General features: G+C 38.1%; 1 protein-coding gene across 1 annotated transcript; it reads right to left on the bottom strand.

The window, feature by feature from the left end:
- Positions 1 to 1,530: 1,530 nt before the first annotated feature.
- Positions 1,531 to 8,440, bottom strand: grifin (galectin-related inter-fiber protein; the record flags this gene model as incomplete). Its single annotated transcript, XM_081374320.1, has 4 exons — positions 1,531 to 1,695; positions 1,790 to 1,952; positions 6,455 to 6,534; positions 8,282 to 8,440. The coding sequence occupies 4 exons, from the start codon at positions 8,438 to 8,440 to the stop codon at positions 1,531 to 1,533; spliced, it is 567 nt and encodes a 188-aa protein (XP_081230446.1).
- Between the last annotated feature and the right edge of the window lie 3,722 nt (positions 8,441 to 12,162).

The raw sequence follows: 12,162 nt of genomic DNA, 5'->3' as shown, positions 1-12,162 counted from the left end.
AGTTAGTAAAGACAATGTTAGTAAAGAAATAGTCCAAGTGACTACAGTGGCTCAGCATAAATTTATCAAGTGACCAGAATACTTTTTGTGCGCAAAAACAAAACAAAAATAACTACTTTATTCAACTATTCATTTTCTTCTGTGTGGATCTCTGAGTGAGTTCACGTAGTGTAACAGCGCAGCGCTTCTGGGTTGTACGTCAGAACGTAGGATTATTTTTTAAAGTTATTTTTTTTTCGGCACAGCTTAAAATGTTAGCTAAAATCTATTGAAGATATATAGATATTTTCTGCCATTAAACAGTCTATATGAGCTTATAATGGCTTTTCGGGTTATAAAATAGGCTCACAAGCTATATTTAGTATGCCTGTGGTGGGTGTCAGGCAGACCGCCACTCTCAGCATCTGTATCTGCCAAAAAATGGGAACACATTGCATTATCACTAATTAAAAAAGGTTTTTGACCACCATTCAGAAGTTTGGGGTTAGTATGATTTGGCTTTTTTTAGAAACTTAGATAATGTTATATACCTTTTATAATGTTGCTTTAAATGCTTTTGGACTTTCTATTCATAAAGAAATCTAAAAAGAAAATGTGCTACAGTTTCCCCCAAAATATTCAACTGTTCATAACAAGAAATGTTTCTTGAGCAGCAAATCATCATATTAGAATGATTTCTGAAGGTTCATGTGACACTGAAGAATGAAGAATGCAATTAATTAATACGTAGAAATTATTCTAAATCTAATAATATTTCAGAATAGCACTGTTTTTTACAGTATTTTTGATCAATTTTAATTACCAATCCTACATTTGTAACTGAAGCATAAATATATATATATATATATATATATATATATATATATATATATATATATATATATATATATATATATATATATATATATATATATATATATATATATATATTTTGTCATAAGTTCTGTTAAAGAGAGAGAGAAAAAAAATCTAAAGTTATATTTTGATTTATTTGTCATTTGTGCAGTTTCTACATACAGTATATTAATTAATATTCATAATAAGACTGGCTGAAGAGTTTTATGTCAGTTTGGCTAACTGTAATGTATGTACTATGTATCATTTTATATTTCTATTCAGTAAATGCTTCCGTGCAAAGACAATATAGACAACAAGACTATTGATGTTTGTGTTGTTATTCAATGAGATGTGAGCATCTTTAGTATTAATTTCTTAGGACATTTTCTCATAAGTCGGCCAAGATGGATCTCCAGAATCTTTTTTTTTTTTGGACACTGATGAAACCATGAAGTCACCCAGAACACTGACCAGACGAGTCTTTCATAAATCTTTTTTAAGCCTCTCATTTATTCATATAAATATGTAGTTCAGCTAAGGTATGTCAATACCATTAATCACACCTTTACAGGCAGGGGAACTCAAGAGGCATGAAAGGTGTGTAAACAGAAATGCAAAAAAAACAATAACCAACTGTAAACAAAGAAACGGCTCATTCCAAATGAATCGCCTGCTTGGCCTTACTGCCCACCCTCAGAAATAGTGTTTTTTGGTGATCTCTAAAGAGGAGATATTGACGTCGTTCACCACTTGTACTTTTGTGATGGTCTTCAGCTCTTCCACACGGTGTTTATACTGCATCACCTTGGTTTCGTCAATGAAAACATAGAAGTTATCATTGTCAGAGTAAATTTCAATCTGTTGAGAGACAGGGAGTTGATGATGATTAAATAACTCAAGCAAACTCATAATTATCACTCAAAATAAAAATGTTCTCATGATGCTTGATCACCTGGAAAGGCTCCTCTACTCCGAAGGGAAAGTTGCTACACCTCTCCTCCTTCCCCCAGTGGTTGGCCATGTAGGAATTGCAGATGATATCTGACTCAGTGAAGCGGGGGTTGAAATGGAAGGCTATTCTGTCATCGTGTTCACAAAGGAAATTGATCTCAAACCTTGAGGACAGAGAAAGAAAGACCCATACGCTATAATGAACCAATCATTTTGGCCAATACTGAACCTGAGACAGCTTCTTGTGTTAAGATGAGGCACTTGTGTTTGAGTGATTCTCCATCACTTTCCTACAAGTGAATTTTAACGCTAAATGGTGGAAGAAAATCACGTTTGACCCAGATTATATTTTATCCTGTGTTGTCTCTATAAAAGGAATAATAATTGAAGCGCTTCTGGAGTGATAAATCTGTTCTGTCCAGCATTCTCAAGAAAATTGCACATAAATGAATTGCCACATGCATACGTGTCTCCATTGTATTGACATTTTTATTATGTTGGCTTTCTGGGCTGCGTTTTCCGATAACGTTGTCTTTAGTCTCTACGAAGACTCTTAAGCCAGGTATACCTTAATAAAGGTATACCATTGCTAGGCGTGTTCCCCGAACCATACCTTAGAAAGCTGCTTAAGATACCTTATACGTGCGACGTTACCGGGTGCTGTCCGTGGCAATGGCGCTGAATATCGATGGCTCGAGAATCAATCATTCTTCTCTTCACAGCATTATGTGAGAAAGCGGTGTTCTTTATGAAAGAAGCACTTCAGAAATAGTTGAAACTGCATTTATTAGGACTCATGGGATATTATAAAAAATAATCCAAACTATAATAGCCTATAGTCAGTGATGTAGTGGTGCCTGGAGAAGTGGGTATACTCTTAATTTCTGCCTCAATTTTTTTTAAGCGCCCCAGGAAAGGATGAACGCTCTGTGTTATAAACAGTGATGTAAGATAGTCTTGCATATAAGTTCACCCCAAAATGGGCCAGTATAGTATTTACACATTATCACTTAACTTTTGCTGCTTGACTTCACAGAAAAAGGATCATTATAAAATTAATATTAGCCACAGAAGAGGTGCAGTTTTTGTAATTAATACTGGCTTTTAATTATTTATTAATACTAAATAATTATGAATTTTGAGTGACTATTCCTTAGTCCATCCACATATGAAAATTGGACGACTATTCAAGGGATCACTGCAACACTGTCTTTACTGGGCGCAGGGCCATACGCAGGGTTTTTTAAAAACCGAGGTCCCAAAAATTATTTTGCTAGGGGGGTTCGGGGGCATGCCCCCTTGAGAAAATATAGATTTTCCTGATATCGACATGTGCATTTTAAGGTGTTTTGAAGGCCAAAATAAATGGATAACAGTAGCTTTAAAAGCATGTCAGTGGGCAGTACCATGAAGTATTTTATCAGATATTTTTAAACATGAGAATCAGTTTAAATGTCGCAATGAATGATCCACACTACAAAATGGAAATGCAGAATGTTTATGCTTATTGTTGACAATACACAATCACATATTCGAAACGGGAATGGCCTTAAATAAGAAATGGTTCAAGGATTATTTTGCATAGATGTTACATTTCAAACAAACGCCAATGCAATCCTTCTGTGTCCAGACCAGAGGCATATGAGCAATTTATATGAGTATCAAAGATCAGTTTCAGCTACTTTTTCTTTCCTAAATTAATCAATGTTTTTGGACTAATATGTTCATTTAATCAATGGTTCAATTGCTCATTCATAAAGACAGTCACTTGTGCCACCTTCTGGCTTAATGATGCAAGTTGCGCAAACACAGACAAGCGGAGTGATACAAACAGTGAAAAGTCTAAGTGCTGATACTGGGGAAATATTCAAATACATTCGAGGTAACGTTATATACAAATACATTTATACATTGTATTTATAATAATAATGGCAATATATTTAATATGGTGCTTGTGTTGTTAAATTGAGCTTATAGTTTCCACTGTCTTTGATCAAACTGTTTATTTCTGTCGGTCATTTAAAACTTCGATCGAAAAACAGCTGTTCAGTTTAGCTACTTGTATTATCGTTAACTCAAGCGTGAAGTCGCGTTGGGATTCGCGCTCGGCTCGCGCTTCTGTGAGTGAACATAAATCCCGCTTGCTTTGATTGGTCTCAAACATTTTGACATTGACGAGCGTGTGTTTGAGTGCTGAAGCAGCTCAGATGAGAAGGTCGGTTATCGTCGCGATGGGCAAATCATTGCAGCACCAAATTAGAGTTAGGCCTAATATTAGGCAATTATTTCACAACTTTCATTATATAGGCTAAACTAAAAACAATTACTGAGGTCCGGACCTCGGGGACCTCAATGGTGGGTACGACCCTGACTGGGTGTTTTCACACGCACATCAGAGGGGATTTAGAAGTGGGTATACGCAATGCCGACTGAACAAGAAGTGGGTATACGCCGTATACCTGCGTATACCCTGCACTACACCACTGCCTATAGTAGCCTAGCCTACATATTTTAAAATTGTAGCCTATCATATATTGCTGCCATGATAACCATTTTACGTGCTTTCTTCTCTTTCCCATTTTTGTTCGCTGAGGTGGAGCTGCGATGAAAAATTGTTCTTGGAAATACTTTCCAACATTTCAGTAGTAAAAGTGTACATCTTACGTACGATTCTCGGCAGTGATCAAAAAGGATTAAAACAGTGAATTTTGAATCTCTTCTTGTAAACTCAGAAATGTGGATTCAGACGGCAATTAAATTACCACACGACCTGTTTGTCAAAAAACAGAAGGTACTAATTTGGCCAGGGATTTTTACGCGGGTTGGGTGAGAAAAACGACACTAAAATCACAGACTTACCCCTGTAAATGTTTAACAGAAGTCGCCTACATTGAACGGCCCGTTTGGACTACATCCCTCTACTTCCTTCTTTAATGACGTCAGTTTTTTGACTAACCTCCGCCCACAGGAATGCTCCCTCAACTCTACCGAAATTCGTTTATGTACTTGCGCACTTCTAATAACTTACTGTGTTTACTCAGCTCTTACGGTGATTTTCTGAAGTAAAACTGATGCTTTTTGTGTGATGTACAATAAACTTTATTAAACTCATCAGTATATGTTTGATCATCATTCGGACCTGGTCCGAAACAGCAGACTTGTAGGCTATTAATAAATAATGGATACATACAAGCAGATGACAAATACGTTATAATAACCGTAATTAAACTACTAAACTATACCTGTTTCATCTCTATACAGCACTCTGACTCTGTAGGCATTATTGTCCGACTCGAACTGAACGCCGTTACTGAGAGTTTCTGATATTATCATCATTCCGTGAGATGAAATTGTCCTGAGAGACTGTGCGCGAGCTCATGAAGCTCCGCCCCCTGGGTCATCCAGCAGCAGCTTATTTGCATTTAAAGGGCACACACTAAAACAGCGCGTTTTTCTGAGCCCCAAAAAATGACAATTTAAACATGCTGTAAAAAATGATCTGTTGGGTATTTTGAGCTGAAACTTCACATACACACTCTGGGGACATCAGAGACTTATTTTACATCTTGTGAAAAGGGGCATAATACGGGACCTTTAACTAAGAACGTTTTGGGAAACACACGTATTATCGATAAGGTACAGCTTAAGGTGTGACTTAAAAACGACGTAGCGTTAAGAAGGTTTCGGCAAACGCAGCCCTGATCTACTACTTAAGCTTTTTATTATTATTATTATTCTAAGACTTATTTCTAAATGCATTTCTTATTTTCAAAACTTTTGTTCTGTGAGAATGAAAATATTAGTAGCAATATTCTTTTTTCTCTCTCTTTGAAAACAGAATCATCCAGAAGCTCTCAAATCACTCATATTGATGAATGACTCATTCATCAGGTTGTTTATAAAGAATAACTGCAATGTAAACTATTTTATAATTGAAGAGTAGGCTAGTACAAAACAACTATTAAAAAGTTTGTAGACAAAAAAGCCTAGCCAGAAAGTGTAGTTTTAACAGCTTTAAACAGACAAGTGTGGAAAATGATCAGCAAAAAATACATAAAAAGTAAAATAATAATAATAATTTTAATTTCATGTTCTTTACAGAGGCTGATGACCAGTGTTGCCAGATGTACAATAATTATCGTATTTGTACGATAATTTTGACCTCTGTACGATGTACGATCAATAATGGAAAAAATCCTATAATGTACGATAATTTCAGAACTGTGTGACACTTCAAATGATGGTCGTTGTAATCATAGGGCTTCTCTTTGATCTAGCTGTGGATTCTACGTCTACCGGGGGAAGAACGTGTAGAGAGAGGGAGCGAGAGACCTTGCGTGTGTGTGCTAGTGTGCCTCACGAAGCGCATGTACGGACCCAATCAGTTGTAAGTGCGGGCGGGCTTTTAATACTCCCGAACCGAATCAGAACCGATAGCCCCCCCCCCACCCCCACCCCGTTGGAGATTTCTTGACTCCCAGAAATGACTTTGTGCAGGTTGGGATGTCTCATTTTCATGTCGTTTCAAAAACTTGTTTGTCAATAAATAGCTGTATTCTGTACAGGTTTGACTCGTGTACGATAATTTTCTTCCAAATACGATAATTTTGAGCTTCTGGTACGATACTTGGACATTTCCAATCTGGCAACACTGCTGATGACTTACTTGGTGGCCTCTGCTGGAGTCTCTCCTTTCAGGATAACACTCCATCCTGGACATAATCCATTAGGACAGGACGCCTCAAACTGAATAAAAATATACAAAATATCAAGCATAATCAATTTCACTAAGTAGTACAGAGTGGGGGTCAATCCATTTAGGGTTTTTCCAAAGGCTGATGTTTATGACGATACTGATAACTAGAGAGCAGGGTGGTTGATACTGTAAGACTATATATAGATCAGGGGTGTCAAAACCTGCTCCTGGAGGGCCACAGTTTAGCACAGTTTCTAGCATGCCTAGTAAAACATTGATTTGCTGGTTCAAGTGTGATTAATTGGGACAGTGGACCTCGAGGAACAGGATTGGACACCTCTGATATAGATAAATATAATTCACTTACAGCAAGTACTGTACTTTCAGTATGCAGTATGTACATGCAGTACTTTCTCAAAATCCACAGTAAAACAAAATATTCTAAACATATAAAATATATGTACAAATATATGTACCAAATGTATAATATTTGAGCCTTTGTCTATTGACAAGGCTGTTGGTAAATTTAGGAACTGTACCAAGTGGAAGGAGATGCTGATAATGTCTGAATGACCAGATATCAGCAGATTTATAAGCCTATCATGGTCTAGTCTAGGGGCTACAATCGTGCAATTACGACAGGCGTCCATTCAGGAATCGCTGTTTTACTGCACGGCTAATTGCCATTTAAGAAAGAAATGAAGATGTTAAAGCAATATTCTGTGTCCTGCAGCTATCTGTGACATTAATAATCTAACAAGCAGTTGTGTTTCACACAGATAACTGATTGAGTAACTAATCCCACGGTAATTTTTTTTTGGCAGTGGTAGGCAAAATAGTAATTGCCCAGTGAGGTCAGCAAAATCCCAATTCACAAATTGCTAAATGTATGAAGCCATAGCATAAACAAAAACAAAGCGGGTTAGATGACACATGAACGGGGCAATATGAAGATAGAAATCAGGTAGACGGAGAATAAACTCAGTGATGACTGGAAAAACATGAGAGGAGAGTCCGCATCCGCAGTATCAGTTCAACTCCATTGGCCAGCACCTGTTTTATCTGAGACTTAGATGTGCTTCTGTGCCACATGCTCTGTTATCTGGATTATGAACCACGCTCATAAGAGCTTGGTGCCACAGGGTGTTTGCGTAACCGAAGGGAAATTGCAAAAAATCGACACATCAACGCTGAGCGTCAGGCTCCAATAACTGGTTGCAAAGATATGCGCGAGATGTCGTGCAGCATATATGAGCGTGCAAGCAGCAACCAGTATCTGTGAACTTTTTGCGTTAAAAGTGCAGATTTGGAGCTGCACCAAAAGCCATTGATTTTTAAAAGCCTCCCAATGACTTTAGAAAGGAAAATGAGCTGATTTCTGGTGTTTTACAGGTAGTGATGGATTGTTCTTAAGATCGAAACTGAGCCTATTTTAATGTCCCCATTACTTTGAGTGCAGCCACATGGAAAATAATTAAAGCATCATTAGTTTAACTTGCAGAGAGTGAGAGAGCGGGCAATGCGCTACGCAGAAGAATTAAGAGTCACCTTCTCATCTCACTGGAGAAGAAAGTGCATTTTAAATCAAATATTTATCATCTAAACCTGCTCCTGGTTTAAGTGATTAAAATTTTAAACGCCAGACCACAAACTGCTGTAATCACATCAGCACCTTTCTGTTTCAATGCTTAAGTGCATTTTAGCATCAGTAAATCTTGAAAATCTTGGCATTACTCAACACAATAAGCAAACTTGAGCGGACTCTGTTCGCATGTTAGCGGAGGGTGTTTTGCTCACCTGTAATGCCATCTCGTCGGCAGTGCCAGTGTTTTGATCAGCTTCCAGCTGGATGTGTTTTGGCGGCGAGGGGTCATTTAAAGAGAGTGGGACACCACGTGAGGGTGAGCTTAGCAGGATAAAGGTGGCAAAATAAGCTTTTGTGTGTGGCAGGTTCATGCATAGAAAAAAAATTAAGTGTAGAAATGCAACGCAATACAATAGATTTGCCTTTGGCCACATGGGAGGCTCGGGATAGACAGCCAGAAATAAATAACATTAGGTCAAAATCACCGGCTGAGAATTTCAGGTACTTCACCAGTTGCATAAACACGACTGCAGATATAATGGATATCGTATATGGAAATAATGATGTGGTTAATGATCCATCGCTCATTATGAAACACAAAACATCAATTTTGAAATGAATCACGGGATTTGTTTTTCAGCCAATGGAGTGTATACATTATCCGGGGGAAGATAATGTGATTTTGATGACCGTATTTCAGCCGTTCGGGACTCCCGTAGGAGCTGGCGCAGAGGAATTGTTGACATCAGCAATGAGCGAGAGGTGCCATGTGACTTTTTTTTTTCGTAGCGGTAAACGATTGGCTGCTGATCCTGGGGATTAAACAACTATCCATGTGGGTGTCTGTTTGGCTTTATAGCCTATCAAATCTGCCAGCCCTCAGGAATTTCCTGTCTGCCTTTAGTCACAATGGCTCACTAAAGCTCATCGGGGCCGAGTGTATGTCCCTGCTTACAGCTGCAAAATATTCTGAATTTCAATACCGCCTAGGCCAGACCGATACTAGGATTCATAAATAAAATTTCACGGTTTTGTGTACAGTCTTTGCAAGTGAAAAACCCTGGCAGATCTTCTAAGCGGACTCTTATTACTATGGCCTTTGGAGACTGGAGAATGTCCAAAAGTACCTAATCTACTCTCAGCCACATCATATATAACTTGTATAGTTCAGTGTGTGTGTGTGTGTGTTTACATACATGGCCCCTGGCTCCTCTGCAGTTCTCATCAGTTGGCCAGGCACCCCCTATACCTCTGAGATAGAAGAGAAGGACACAGCAGCATATTCTGATCACAGTACTGTCATCTCCATGCACGCCAGGGGCTCCGTCCTGCTAGATTACATCTCATATGAGGCTGTGAGGTGCCTCTCGGGTAACTCGAGCCCAGACACACAGTGACAACAAATGGCTTGTAACTGGGTGCGGGTCTAAACAGAATGCTAATATGAACTATCAACTACACTGAACTATCACAAAGCATTGTGACAAATTGTGTCGCTTCTAATGCCGGTGCTGTAGTGACATATTAAACACTCTCTGGTGAAGTCAGCTTTACGCTTGTAGGAATTTTAGAAATTAAGTGTGTCTTGTGAAAAAAGTTATTAATATTTACTTAGACAGCCAGAAAGACAGACAGATACATTCACACTTAGATACAATAGTGTAGTAATTAAACAGTTGAATGCGTTACATAAAGTGCATCTCTGAATACACACATGCATGAATGCACTGGGTCAAAGAGTGTGAAATGAACTGTCCAGTGAGGTTATATTGTGGAGGATGGGGGAAGGTTGTACTGTCTGATGCAGTGAGAACAAATGATCCACCATTATCTCTTTTTAGAATAACGTTATTTATAATACTCATGGTTTAATTAGGTAATTACCTATGTATGAGTCCGTTGTTTGTGTTGCTTGCCCTCTTTCTCATTACAGAAAATCACTTGTGGAGACACATCAGAATGGACTGAAATTTCAATATCCATTTATTACCATACATACATTTTTATTGAGAATCTAAGCCACCGGGGGAATTCTGTGGAGAAGATGAACGTCTGAGTCACATATGCTAACATTACACATATGCTGTAGATCTCCGCTGGCAACCTTCATATGTTCAGATGTTGTTTGGCATCATTATGTGGTGTGTGTGTGTGTGTGTGATCACAATATTACATATTTCATCAGTGCAAGGCTGTGCACAGATAAGCCTTTACTGACCTTTATGTTTAGCATCTTTATTACTGATCACAAACTTGATAACATGCTATATCTGTCTGGGGTCTCAGTGAATCTGGATATAAAACAGGAATAAATGCAATAAACTTTTACGTGGCAAGACTGTCTTACTGGTATTTACTTCACTTACTGTTTTCATTTTCAGGGGGCAAATTCAATTGAATTAAATTGAAAATACTTTTAAATTGTTCTCAAACACAAGCAACATTATGATGTTTCTTACAGTCATATTTTAAAAGAGCATATTTTCTCTAAATCTGTAATACATTAATTAATTATGGTTCATTTTGTGAATGTTGCATGCAGCCCTGCCCTGCAAGAATAAATATACAGTCAATTCTGTCAGAATATTAGAGTTATGGAGGTATACACTTGGCCAGGAGAGGGCGACAAAGATTAACTTACATTCGAATACAGGAAAGACCCATTGTGTGAAATGAAAAACCCTGTTGCTATTGGTAATGAAACCAAAATAGACACCACAAAACTAAGTGCATTCAGTAGAGTGTCTGCCCCTTTTATCATTATCAACTTCACCACCATTTTCTTTCTCCATTGGCCATGAGATGCACATACCCATAACCTAATGTCATTGTTTGCATGGGCAGTGAAATATATGTGTTTTCCACTTTAATAGGCTTTCACTCACACAAGATGGAGCTTAATATGGAATAACTTACCAAACGTCAGGGCCTGGGAGAAAAGTCCTGTGAACTGCGTCAGTACTACCGATACTCCCACTATACTAAAAGCAAAGGACCCTGGTCTCCGCTGAAGCGATATTACGTTCCATAAATAAAAGTGAAATCTAAAAGGGCCCCAAACAAATTCTACTTCCACTTACAGTATAAACAAGCAGGCTATACATTATACCAGTATATGTCACAGATCAGTTTTACCCCTTCATAAAACACCCCATAAAATGATTCTCAAGGCCTGATTCCTTCAAACCCCAGTTCGTTGTTTACATCTCAGTCCTGTCTCAGGGTTTAAAGCTCTCATTCCCAAGAGAGTCTAGACAAAAAAAGACAAACATGCATCAAGCATGTCTCCATTTTTAAAAGGCCTCCATTATTCACTGCGTCATAATGCCGTGTCTTTGTTTGCTCCGTCCTGTGTGCATAATGATGAGAAGAGGCTGAAGTTTTGGCCCCCACCGATCTCAGGATCTCCATTTACATATTGATGCTGTGCGATGCAACTCTCTCAGAGCCTTGTGAATATGTGCCATATGGTGCGCCAGACTACAGCATGACAAGCAGGGCAGCCTGATGGAGCTCTGACAGCATTTTCTCACCCTTCGCCTGACAGAGGTCACACAACAGGCTGCTCTTGTGGACCCTTCTTTGTGACAGTCAAAGCATCATGAATCATCCCACTTGTGCCATATGAACGAGAGGATCCTATGATTTTCAATGTGTAGAAGGACAGACAAGGAAACAGTGTCGGGCTCTGGCTTATTTTGCACGTCTTCAGTTTGCGGATAAACATTGTTTTTGTGTGCTTCGGCTCTGTGTGACTGTGCAGATGAATATGATTATTCTACTGCTCATAAAACATGCACTACTAAACTTCACTACTTGTTAGTTCATGTTAGTTCAGGTCCATTAACTAATGAATGCAAACAGATGCAAATTTTGATTTTAAATGTTAAAAATAACATTAAATAGGCCTAATATTAATAAATGCTTTTTTCTCATTGTTAATTCATGTTAACTAATGTAGTTAAATAATGTTAGCAAATGAAACCTTTTTGCATAAGAAACAATTAAATACGTCAGAAAACATCACATTACACCAGTTGTTTCCCCACCAAATCCATTATGATGCCACAGTCGACAGCATATGAAGCTATTT

The sequence above is a fragment of the Scardinius erythrophthalmus genome, assembly GCF_964197995.2.
Source record: "Scardinius erythrophthalmus genome assembly, chromosome: 1".
NCBI lineage: Eukaryota > Metazoa > Chordata > Actinopteri > Cypriniformes > Leuciscidae > Scardinius > Scardinius erythrophthalmus.
The sequence above is the reverse complement of the archived record's forward strand: the minus strand, read 5'-3'. Positions and strand labels throughout refer to the sequence as shown.